We start from the raw sequence: 13,297 nt of genomic DNA, 5'->3' as shown, positions 1-13,297 counted from the left end.
TCCTTCTTGTGCACCATATGAAAAACAAAGAGAAGGGACTCTTTTGGTGTCTTTAGTGTGCAAGTATCAAGGAGGCAGTGGATATATAGGAACAGACCCTTATACTGCCCTTCTAGCAGGCTGCCCACTCCTCACCTTCAGTTTCCTCTAGTCAAATTTCTTGCCCGAATTTTCTTGATTTATAATTCTACCTCACTAAGAGGGTCCTGCATCCTGTGATAGGGTTGATTTATTCCTTTTGTTTGATACTGAGATTCTAACCCAGGGGTACTTTATTGCTGAGCTACATCCTCAGCCTTTTTTATTTTTTATTTTATTTTTTATTTCAAGACAAGGTCCAACTTGTGATCCTCCTGCTTCAGGTTCCAGAATCATTGGGATTACAGGTGTGCACCACCACACCTGTCTAGGTTGCTTCATTCCTAAGATAATGGAAACTTTCCTAGAGTCTAGGCCTATGCAGGTTACCTCTTTTGTTTACGTGCTTACAAGAGGTATGGGAAAGGAATATTTGAAATGTTTTCCCTAAAATATATAATATAATATATATTATGTGACATATTTAATAATAATATATAATGTATATAATATGTAATATATGAAGTAACTAATAGGGGCAGAGTGAGGAGGAAAAACAATACCATTATTCATTGGATTGGATTTGTTTTTCAGCTCTAAATTTATTGAAGAATTTAATACATATATAATGATAGAGATCTCTATCATTACCTTTAGATGAAAACATCACAAATATAGATATAAAAAGGTATAGTTGTATAGTTTTCTCTTAAAACTCTGCTTTTTGTTTTGTTTTATTTTTAGTTTGAAACAAAGTCTCACTGTTTTAGTCAAGCTGACTTTGAACTTGAAGTTGTGATCCTCCTGCCTCAGTCTCCCAAGTGGTTGGGATTATATGTGTGCAGCACTGTCACTTGGCTCTTTGAAAACTTCTTAAGTTTTTATAGTACATATGAAAGTACAAATACCCATTTTGGTTAGTCTTATTTTTAACTCAGAAATTTGAGATTAGAAAGTAATTTACATCTTATAATGTGGAGCAAAAAATTATGGTTTAATTACTAGTGAATTGGTTGAAAAGGTAAGATGTCTAGGAAATATCAATAGAAATCTACTTATGGCTACTGCAGATTTTCTATGTGAAAGAAACATGCTTGAATGTGTTAGTAATGTATTTGACCAATAATTGAAAAAAAACTTATTTTTTTTTTTTAATTTAGGAGAGAGAAGCTCTTCAGAAACAGCTGGATGAAGCAAATCGAGAAGCACAAAAATATCGACAGCAGCTTCTTAAGAAAGAACAGGAAGCCGAGGCTTACAGACAGAAATTAGAAGCTATGACTCGTCTTCAGACTAATAAAGAAGCTGTTTAGTTAAAATGAACATGTAGTTTGATTTTACTTTTGGTCAAGAAAGAATGCAATCTTGAACTGTATACAGAAAGAGTACAGTCATGGGAATACAGGAAATAGAAGAGACTGCAGATCAATAATTGGACTTAAGCCATGAGCTCTGAATTCTTGTATCATAAACTTTACTTTAGAAGTTGTGAAATGTATTTAAAACTGAACTCTGTAAATAGTTTTTTTTTTTTTTTACAGTTCCATGAGTTGATAAAAGATTGTTGAAGAGATCCAAAAACACAATAAGCCACTGTTATTGAGCTTCTTTTTGATTTTTAGTATGAACCTAAATTTCTCAGAGACAGAACAGTTTTAAGGGTGATCGTTGTTGATTAGACCAAATGTTGTTTAATAATTATGGTGGACTAATGCTGGAATTACTCCTGTAGGTATAAACTTCTGTGTGAAGAAAAGATTTCTCCCAGGAAATCTTTGTACAGCTTTAAGTTGTCTCAGATTCTCTGAAAACATTTTTTAGAAAGCAAATTTTTATATTTGTTCAATTTCAGCTATACTCAAGTAGATTTACATGTATATGAAGCAAATATTTTTAAACTTTCTGTTTGTACATATTCTGCATGTTTTATAATTTCAAAATGCATCACTTGCATAGATATTTTTCCCACAAAGATGATGAAAGCCTCCAGAAAAAAACAAACAACAATACACAAAACTTTTATTCTGTAGGTAATTGAAACCAAGTAAGCTAGCAGTTAGTTTTATTGGAATGACAATGTTCTTAGAAGGAGCAGCTTACAAGATAACTTGAATAATTTGCAAACTCTGCAAAATCTATGCTTTTTTGAAAATTTCATTGTGGGACGTGAAACTGTATTTGTGCCTTCCATCATGATTTCCACATGAAAGCACTTTAAGGCACTGGATTTTAAGATAATGTTTTTTTGAAAACTCAAATGTATATGGGTTTCTGAAATATTTCATGGACTTATTTTCCCCCAGGAAATTATTCTTATGGAAAAAAAATTGCTTTTGTATGTAGAACAAGAACTTTTTGTACTACAGTGATGCTATAGATATGTCTGATGTAACTTACACTTTTCCCTGTGAAAGCTCCATGTCTATGTTGTAACCTGCTCTCATCACAATATTCTTGAATTCTACAGTGTATGGTCCTTAAACTCTGAAGACTGTTCATTCTTTTTTGTAAAACATAACTTCAAGCCCTTTTTTCTTGCTTTATTTTTTAATGTTTTATTGCTTTATGAAAATGTTTAACCCTAATAACCCTCTAGATTACCTATACTGTATAAAGAAGCAATTGCCCTTAAAACTGTACTCTGGCCTACTTTTCTATTTTACAATTAAATATCTTTTCCACATATGTTCAGTGTAGACTTATATTTTGACTGTATTTTCTTTATATTAAAAATTCTGAGTTGGAGATGTAGTTCAGTGGCAAAGTGTGCTCAGCATTCACAAGGCCCTGGGTTCCACCTCCAGCACCTAAAAAAAAGAAAAAAGAAATTTTATCATACTGTGTTTTTGAGCCATATTCTGCCATAGGAAAATATTTTGTACTTTTCACATAGTGACTTAAAAATCCCTGGGGTAACTTCTTGGGCATTTCAGTTCTCGGTGGAGTTACTCATATGAGTTGTTAATAAAAAGGGATGACTATCAGCCTGATTTTAGTTGCTATTGGGAAGTTCTTAAAAAAGGTTATAAGGGCAAATTAAATAACTCTATAGGAGGAGAAAAATCTTTTTTTCAGTTTTTTTTCCCCCACTGAATTTGACTTATGTTTTATTTTTTTGTTTCAAGATGAAGTCTTCTGCATCACCCAAGCTGGTCTGTAACTCCTGGGCTCAAGGAGTCCTCCCACCGCAGGCTCCAGACGGCTGGAACCACAGTTGTTCACCACTATGTCTGTCTTTGACATATATTTTGAATTATATAAAACTAAGTTTTAAAAATGACAGGACATATTTTCAATAGCATGAAGCTTTTTCTGCAGTCTAAAAAGTCAATGGAGAATGTCTTTTTGATTAGTGTTTTAATTTATGTTAGGCAAGGTGCTGGTATTACATTCCCATACCCTGACGTACAGAGTTGGAATGGAGAAGGTCTAATGTGTTTGCCACTGTAGTTTTGCTCCCAAACCAGACTGACCCTGAAAATCCTCAAAACAGTGTTGGAAGCAAGCCTTTAAATGCTAATTTAATGTCTTCTGTTGACTCCCAGCCTTGTTTTGTTGAGACTTTACCTGTGCAAGACATCATTTTGACCTCCAATAACAATCACTGGCATAGATGGTAAAAAATGCTTGGTGCTGAGGAGTAAATTTGATACTAACAAGTATTCAGATATCTTTGGGTTGTTTACTTTTTTCAGTTTTTGTATTGGAATTTGTGTAATTTTTCTATACTGTCTGGACATTGAACTCACTGGGTGTCTTGATTGTGAATTACTTGATTCAATTTAAACACTTTCCTGGGTAGATGCTAGACTCCTAAGATTTATAAATGCTAGGTTGAATTTGTGGTGCTTTCAGATTCCTCATTTGAAGAGGAACCTCATCTACAGGAATCACACTTCTCAACTATTTTTCATTAATTGTTGTTTATTAATATTTTACCTTAAATATTTCCCAAAAAGATTTGTCATGCCATTTGTTTTCATTGGCGGTTAGGAATTGTTTTCTTATATCAATCTCTCAAGATCCAAATAGTAAAATAGTTACTATGCTTTTTACTCTGCCACTAGATTGATATGTTATCTTTCTGGTAGTGGATATTGGGGAGTTGGAGAGCTTTCTCCTTGATATTCAGTAGAACAAAACTAAAAAGCGAAGAGAATTTGAAAAATCATGTCATGAAGATTATTTTGTAATGTGTTTATCCAAAATATTACTAATGAAACTTTATGCCAATATATGTATCTTCAATATGATCATTTGTGATGTTATTCATTAGAAATTTGAAGAAATTCTTTGCCCATAATGGAAACTGGTATGTTGATAGAAATAGTTATGGCTGCTTAATTCTGATATGACTTTTTTTTTCCTGTATTACTCAAAATCAAGTTGTTCTGATAAAAATCTATGAGTTACTTTGATGTTACTTTAATACCTGGAAGACCTTGAATGTTGATTTGAAATAAAAATGCAGCAAGAGGGAATTTTTTTTCAGATAAAAATCACAAAGCAATACTAGGAACATTTATATCCATATGGATGGGTTCCCAAGGCATTAGTACTTAGGCTTATATAGCAATAGAAAAAAAATGTATTTTTTTCTGTTTCACCTGGCTTCTATTGAATAAATAACCTCTCCGTCATGTCAGATCAACTTAGGAATGGACTAACTAGTAGATTTGTTATTTCACTAAATAATATTTACTGTTCTTGGATTTCATTATAGATAACTAGTCTATTGTAGTTTTAAGCGATGTTTGCTATTTGCTTTCTCTATGTTAGATGAGAACACCTGATGCAAGTGGATTCAGTTTGACGTAAGTTCTCAAATTCATTCCCAGATTATTTTGTGTAAACTACAGTGGAAAACATAGTATCATCACTGGAAATATGCCTCTGGTTCCAAATCAATTTGTGTGTGTGTGTGTGTATGTATGTGTGTGTGTGTGTGTGTGTGAGAGAGAGAGAGAGAGAGAATGGGGGTGGAATCCAGGGGTGCTCAACCATTGAGTTACACCCCTACCCCTTTTGCTGCTGGCCTCAAAATTGCAATCCTTCTGCCTCAGCATCCTAAGTAGCTAGAATTATAGACATACACTACCATGCCCAGCGCAAGCTACTTTTGATATTAATATTTTTGCTTTCATAAAATTGTTTCCCCAAATGTTCAGATATATAGCCTTCTGATCATTTACACACCTTAAATTTCTTTGAAAATATGTCACTTTAATGATAATCAAATATTGAATAAAATTTGGATACAATGCCTGTGGGCTCTTCATTTTTAGATAAATAACTCCCCCATAACTACCATGTACTTTCTGGAAAAATTTTGACCTGGTTTGTTTCTGAGGTTCTGTCTACCATACTTCTTAATTGCGTACTTGGCTTTTTGTTTGAATAGTTATGATCTCATATGCATAGTTGATATATTTTCTAAAATATGTAAATATATAGTACTATATAATACAATTCCATTCTTAGTGGTGATTGATTACATGGATTATAATTTTGAATTTCACAGATTATTTGGATATTGATTTTCTACAAGAATAATATTCTCATATATTTTTGTGCACCAGTTAAAAAGTCAGCCAAACATTCATTTTTGTATTACTATTTTTTATGATTATTCTAGACTTAGCATCCCCATCATGATTCTCTTAGCTGGGTGTAGTGATACACATCTGTAACACCAAAGGCTCAGGAGACTGAAGCAGGAGGATTGCAAGTTCAAAGCCAGCCTCAGCAACTTTAGTGAGGCCCTAAACAATTTAGTGAGACCCTGTCTTAAAATAAAATTTGAAAAAGGGCTGGGGATGTGGCTCAGTGGTTAAGCATGCTTGGGTTCAATCCCTAGTACCTAAATAAATATAAATTTTAAAGTTCTTAAGGATTAAAATTACATTGATTTATTATTTTTCTATAGGCAAATAAGTATTAAGAAGTCCACATTTAAGTGGAAATATAGCTGTCTTTATTATTTATTTATTTACTGGGTACTGGGGATTGAACTCAGGGGCACTTGACCACTGAACCACATTCCCAGCCCTATATTATATTTTATTTAGAGACAGGGTCTCACTAAGTTGCTTAGTGCCTCACTTTTCCTGAGGCTGTCTTTGAATCCCAATCCTCCTGCCTCAGCCTCCCAAACCGCTGGGATTACAGGTATGGTCCACCACTCCCAGCCAGTCTTGTCTTTAAAAAAATTTTTAATTTCTTTGGTGCTAGAACTCAGGGATTTTTACTATTGATTCACACCCCCAGCCTTTTTATGTTTTGAGACAGGGTCTTGCTAAATTGCTTAAGGTGGTCTTGAACTTTTGATTCTATTGCCCTAGCCTTTGTAGTTGCTGGGATTATAGGCATGAACCACTATACCCCGAAAAATGTAGTCTTTTCTTTAATTTTTCTTTTTTTGATACCATGAATTGAACCCAGGAGCTCTTAACCACTGAGCCACATCCCCAGCCCTTTTTATTTTTTATTTTGAGACAGATTCTTGATAAATTGCTTAGGGCCTTGCTAAATTGCCCAGGCTGTCTTCAAATTTGTGAACCTCCTGCCTCAGCCTCCTAAATTGCTGGGATAATAGGCTTGTGTCACTGTGCCAGATAAAAAATTCTTAGTCTGCCACAGAAATAGTTCTTTTTCCAAAAACTTCTACCTAATGTCAAGATTTGGCATCACACACTGAAACATTATGAAATATGTTTATTTTCCTTTTAGAAATAATTCAGTATTTAGTTTTCTGTTTTACTTTAATGAAAATTTCAAACCATGCAGAAGAGTCTAGAAAATATTATGAAAACATCCATATACCTATCCTCAAATTTAATGTTTGTTTGACTTTTGTTCTTCATTCTTTTAAGGAACAAAATTAGGTCCCTTTGTTCTGTTCCTTGGTCCTATTTCCTTCCCTGTCTCTTAAAAGACAATCAGAGCTGGCGCAGTGGCGCATGCCTGTAATACCAGCAGCTCCGGAGGCTGAGGCAGGAGGATCGCGATTTCAAAGCCAGCCTCAGCAAAAGTGAGGTGCTAAGCAACTCAGTGAGACCTTGTCTCTAAATAAAATACAAAATAGGGCTGGGATGTGGCTCAATGGTTGAGTGCCCCTGAGTCCAATCTCTGGCCTCCCTCCCCCCCCAAAAAGACAATCAGAACTAATCACTATCCTGAGACACTTCATTCTTTTATATTTTTTCCCATATTTTTTATTGGTGTATCATAGTTTTATGGGATTTGTTTTTACCTATGTGTGCGTACACATAATGTTTCATTCTATCTATTTTCCAACTGTCACTTCTGATTGTTTGATGTTATAAATTGGATGTGATGGTGCACATCTGTAATGCCAGCAACTCAGGAGACTGAAAGATGTGGATCCCAAGTTTGAGGCCAGCCTGGGCAACTTAGCAAGACCCTGTCTAAAAATAATCAATAGAAAGGGCTGTAGATATAGTTTGATGGTAGAACAGTGCTGTGTTAAACCCCCAGCACAGGAAAAAAAAATATTATAGATAGTGCTGTAACAAACATCCTTACATGTTAATTCCTTGTGTATATGTGGTAGGTTTCTCCAAGGCATGTACCTAGAATTGGCATTGTCAGTATAGGAGAGTCAATTTTACTAGATACTATCAAATTGCTTTCTGAAGTGTCTGTGAAGAATGAATAGGGATGAGAATTTTTATTTCCTCACATCTCACCACACCTGACATTGTTACACTTCCAACATTTTTTCCTACTCACATTTATAGGAAGTTGTTTCTTATCATTTGCATTTCCTGATGAGGCACAGTGGTGCATATCTGTAATACCTGCTTTTTGGAGGCTGAGGAAGGAGGATCACAAGTTTAAAGCCAGTCTGGGCAACTGAATGAGGCCCTGCTTCAAAAAATAAAAAGGGCTGGGCATGTAGCTTGGTGGTAGAGCTCCCCTGGTTTCAATCTGCTGCATAAGGAAAAATTATTACTTGCATTTGCCTTATTACTAGGGAGATTGAATATTTTTCCCTCTTTTTATTGGGTAATTTTTCTTAGTAAGTTGAAGTTTAATACTTTCCTGGAAGCTAAACTAATCTTTTGCTGATTGTGTAATTTGTTAAGTATCTTCTTCCACAGTCTGATTTTCTAAAAAAAATTGTTTGTTTAATCTCTAAATCCTTCTTTTATTGAATGCCTCCAAGTGCAACTCTAATGTCAGGCTGAAGGGAGCATTCCAAGAAGTATTTTATGAGTCTAACAATCATAATCAAAAGTGGAATGAAAACTGGGTGCAGTGGCCCATCTGGTAATCCCAACTATTTGAGAGGCTGAGGAAGGAGGATTTCTTGAACCCAGGAGTTCAAGGCCAACCTGGGTGGCATAATAAGACCCCTGTCTCAACAACAACAACAACAAAAGGAAATTTTCATTTACAACTTAATCCTGTTTTAGTTATCACTAGTTAAAACATGTATACTTCCCGATAATCGGTGAAGATTTGATTTTTACTCTTAACATGTAAGATGTATTACACTACTTGACATAATCTGTTTCTCAATTCTTGCTTCTTATTTTGGGAGATTTTATGGCTGTGTATTTTGAATTATATTTGAAAGAACAAGAAGGTGATTATTGTATATACAGTGTTTGGGAACATTTAATAAAACCTCCAAAGATTAAAATTGCATTAGCTCCTTAATCCTACAGATCTGACATGTGAAGAGCCAAAGATAACACAGAAGCAGCTTGGGGTGTTGGAATGAACAGGGGTATTGGATCCTTAGCTTAAATCCTGGGTCCTTAGCTTAAATCCTGGTCTCAATTGTGTAATTTTAGCCAAGTGTCTTAATTTCCTCAAGACTCAGTTTGTCAAGATAAGTTAGAAGATGGCTTTCATGAGGTTGTCAAGATTACATCAAGTAATGTGTATAAAAGAGTGCAAGGCAGAGTACTCAGCACATAGTTGACATTCTTGGATATATTTTGAGGAAATAGGAAGACTTGAGAGCAGGGCTGTCATTTCAGCCCACCCCTCTTCCTACTGGCAGTTGGAGGCTGCATCCTTACTGTTACCTGGGCCCCAAACTTTGAAATCATCCTTGACTCCTCTTTCTTTCATATCCCAAATCCAACCATCCTATTAGCAAGTCTTGTTTGTTTTTCTCTCCAAAGACATCTATAATCTGATTGCTTCACACTGGCCCACTACCATCTCTTAGCTAGATAATTATGGTGGCTTCCTGTCTGGTCTCCCTAACTCTTTGCTCCCTTTTCAAAAGGACAGGCAGAATAATCCTTTCAAGAATGAAGTGGAATCATGTTTTAGTCAGCTTTTTTGTCATTGTGTCCAAAAGACTTGACAAAAACAATTAGAGGAGGAAAAGTTTATTTTGGCTCACAGTTTCAGAAGTCTTAGTACACTGAGAGCCGACTCCATAGCTTGTAGCCCAGGGTGAGGCAGAACATCATGGCAAAAGGGAATGACAGAGGAAAGTAACTCAGGACATGGCCACCAGGAAAAAGAGATATGTGATGTAATCACGGAGTGACATTTAAACATCTTAACTAAATACCAGCAGCACTTTGTTCAAAATATAAACCTAAAAAGCATGCCCCCAGTGACCTACCTCCTCCAGCCACACCCTGTGTGCCTACATACCACCCAGTTAATTCATTCAGGTGGATTAATCCACTGATTAGGTCAAGACTCTCATAACTCAAAAATTGTTTGAAAATTGTTGCGTTGTCTCACACATGAACTTTTGGGGGACACCTCAGGCAGGATGTAGGCAGACAGTTCTTAACATAATTTTCAAACTCCCTTCTTGGATGGACTATCAAAATCAAAAGCCACTACAAATACCAGTGGTGTCTTCACCTGATCCTCTGAATGGGCAGTTTAGAATGAGGGCTGACATTTCACATTTAGCGTGTTGTTTAGCAACTTTTCACCAGCCAGCCCTAACTTTCAGGAAATGAATGAAAATGGCAAAATTATCCAAATAAAGATCCACAATCTTAAAAAAAGAACCTTTGTGTTTTGAGAGATGCTGTGTCAACGCTGTTGCTGGTCAGTACTGGGGACAGGTATGGGGCAGCGCAGGTCTCAATAGTTGTCTGCGTTTAAGCCAGTTATGTCTACGCTCAAGGCAGAAAGGCAGAGGACATAAAAATGAACTCTAATCTTCCTACAACATAAGGTTTGTACCAAGGAGGCCACATGTGTCAATGTCAGGGAGTCCCTCCTTCTGGAAGCCATGAGATAGTCTCAAAACTATAGCATAAACGGGTTTTCCCAACAGCAATCCAGCTCTGAAAATATTCTATTAGTGATATATGCCCCTTCCCCAAAATAACAAAAGTGTTGGCAACATAGTTTAAAAAAAGCAAAAATAAACATCTGCATTTTTATAAAATTGGATAAAAAACAGTATTTCAGACTCTATAGTCACCAGAAGTACATGACTCTGAAAAATGCATTCGCTTCCCTAGCATCTCAGCTTTCTGTGCCTGGTCTGTTTGGCATCTCCATTTTTTGTAGGGTTATTCCTAACCTTTCCAATGCTGGTTTTGTCCTTTTTCTGGTTGGCTACCTTCCCTCTCTTCTTTGCAAGTGCCAGAGCCCAAGAGGAGCCGGTTCAGCAGACAACCTCAAAGATCTCCGATTTGCCCTTTACCTTGCCTCATCTCCTTGAACATCCCCTACAGGCTCTCGCTTGGGCATTGTGAAGATGACAATAAGTGGACGTAGGTGCTGGGTGCAGGGATTTGGTGGGTACGGAAGTTGCTCACACTTCTTCACATCTCAGTGTTTCTTTTTAAAAATTTTTTTAGTTGTAGATGGACACAATACCTTTATTTTATTTATTTTTATGTGGTGTCAAGGATCGAACCCAATGCCTCACACATGTGAGACGAGCACTCTGTTATCTCAGTGTTTCTTTTTGTACATAAAAGCGAATATATACTGTATTCTAATTTTTCTCCTTTTATCTTAGAACCAATGTGTGTGTGTGTGTGTGTGTGTGTGTGTGTGTGTGTGGTTGCATTGAGTAATTACTTTCCTAGCAATGGATTTTGGAGTAGTTTCTAATCTTTTGATATTGCAAACAGAGCTGCAAAGAATTGCCTTGCACATAGGTCATTTCATGTGTGTGTAAAAAAACTGTGAAGTGAAAACAGCTGGGTCAAAAAAACATGTGCATGAGAAATATTTTTAGGATGCCTTTCCACTGCCACTATGATGGCCCCTGTCACCCTACAGCCTTGCTCATGGAAGGATTATCAAACTGAAGTTTTTGCTACTCTGATAAGTAAAAAAATGGCCATTCAGCGTAGATTCTAAATTGATTTTCTCAATTATGAGTTTTATATTTCTTTTTTTGCTATTTCTCTTACTATACCTTGCCCAGTTTTCATTTGAATCATGATCTTTTTTTCTTCTTTTTTAAAATATATTTTTGTAGTTGTAGATGGCCAGAATGCCTTTATTTTATTTGTTTATTTTTATGTCGTGCTGAGGATCAAATCCAGTGCCTCACATATGTTGGGCATGTGCTCTACCACAGAGCCACAGCCATAGCCTCTCTTTTTCTTCTTAATTTGTAATTCTTCATATATTAGAGAGATTAGCTCTTTCTGCTATGAATTGCAAATATTTTTTTTCAGTCTGTCATTTATCTTCCAAGTGTCTTTATGGGTTTTTAAAAATGTAATTAAATTTATGGTTTCTGGCTTTTTTTTTTTTTTTTTTTTGATATCAGGATTGAACCCAGGGGTGCTTAACCACTGAGCCACATCCCCAGTCCTTTATATATTTTATTTAGATACAGGGTCTTGCTGAATTGCTCAGGGGTTTGCTAAGTTGCTGAGGCTGGCTCTGAATTTGTGAGCTTCCTGCTGCAGCCTCCTGAGCTGCTGGGATTACAGTTGTGTACCATGACACCTGGCCTAGTTTCTGGATTTTGAGCTATAGTGGTAAATGTATTCTTCACTCTGAGGTTGTCTAGGAAAGCTCCTACATTTAATTTTCATCTTTTTTTGAATAGCTAGATTAAGGTATAATTGATATCTGAAAATTGCTCATAATTATCGCATACAATTTGATGAATGTGAACATGTTCATACACCCAATAAATTGCTACTACCCTGGATGGTGGTGATGGTATTATGTAATTTTATGCTTTTTTTTTTTAGAATTTTTTTAATATTTATTTTTTAGTTTTTGGTGGACACAACATCTTTGTTTGTATGTGGTGCTGAGGATCGAACCTGGGCCGCACGCATGCCAGGCGAGCATGCTACCGCTTGAGCCACATCCCCAGCCCTAATTTTATGCTTTTACTTTTTACATTTAAATCTTTGGCTGTTTTGGAATTTACCAAATGCATGGTGTGAATTTACCCAAGTGCATTGTTTTGTTTGTTTTAGTTGCAGATGGACACAGTACCTTTATTTTATTTATTTATTTTTTATGTGGTGCTGAAGATTGAACCCAGTGCCTCACATGCACTCCATCACTGAGCTACAACCCCAGCCCCTGCATTGTGTTTGTGAGACGATGTCTCACTATGTTGCTCAGGCTGAACTCCTGGGCTTAAATGATCCTCCTGCCTCAGCCTCCCAAGTAGCTGGGACTTTTGCGAGGGCATTTTTTTTCACTGCATTTATTCCTGTGGCATTCTTTTCTCCTTTTTTCTCTTCACCATCTTTATTGAGCTATAATTCTCACACTATACAATTCTCCTAAAGTGTACAATCTAATGGCTGTTAGTATATTCACAGAATTATGCAAACATCACCACAAACGATTTTAGAACTTTTTCACATACATTCTATCCCCCTCTCCCTACCAACCCAGAAAATAAAACAATTTTCTTTCTTTAGACATCAACCTCCAACTCCTCACCTACCCCTAACCCCTGGAAACCACTAATCTTCTTTTTGTCTCTATAAATTTGACTTTTCTGGATATTCCCCAAAAGTGGGATCATAAAATATGTGGTCCTTTGTGACAAGGTTCCTTGTCACAGGTTGTTTTCAGGTTCATCCATGTTTTAGCATCTATCAGTACTTCATTCCTTTCCATTGTGAAATAATATTCTGTTATTGGATGTAACACATTTTACATATCCATTCATCTGTTGATGGACATTTGAATTGTTTTCACTTTTGTCTATCTATTATGAATAATGCTGCTGTGAACATTCACATGTAAGTTTTTTTTTTTTTTT

General features: G+C 35.9%; 1 protein-coding gene across 8 annotated transcripts in view; it reads left to right on the top strand.

Annotated features, from left to right (window-relative positions):
• The window catches only part of Gabpb1 (GA binding protein transcription factor subunit beta 1), a 61,135-nt gene extending 58,372 nt beyond the window's left edge, over positions 1-2,763 (top strand). For 5 of the 8 annotated variants that reach the window (XM_027924956.3, XM_071608242.1, XM_071608241.1 and 2 more), the window contains exon 9: positions 1,239-2,763. In XM_027924956.3, the coding sequence (XP_027780757.1) occupies positions 1,239-1,391 (153 nt within the window). In that variant the 3' untranslated portion in view covers positions 1,392-2,763. The remainder of the gene's footprint in view (positions 1-1,238) is intronic. The other 3 variants (XM_071608245.1, XM_071608244.1, XM_071608243.1) reach the window with 1 other exon arrangement.
• Positions 2,764-13,297: the final 10,534 nt, after the last annotated feature.

The sequence above is a fragment of the Marmota flaviventris genome, chromosome 2 (genome assembly GCF_047511675.1).
Source record: "Marmota flaviventris isolate mMarFla1 chromosome 2, mMarFla1.hap1, whole genome shotgun sequence".
NCBI lineage: Eukaryota > Metazoa > Chordata > Mammalia > Rodentia > Sciuridae > Marmota > Marmota flaviventris.
Note: the sequence above shows the minus strand (reverse complement) of the source record. Positions and strands in the feature narration are given on the sequence as shown.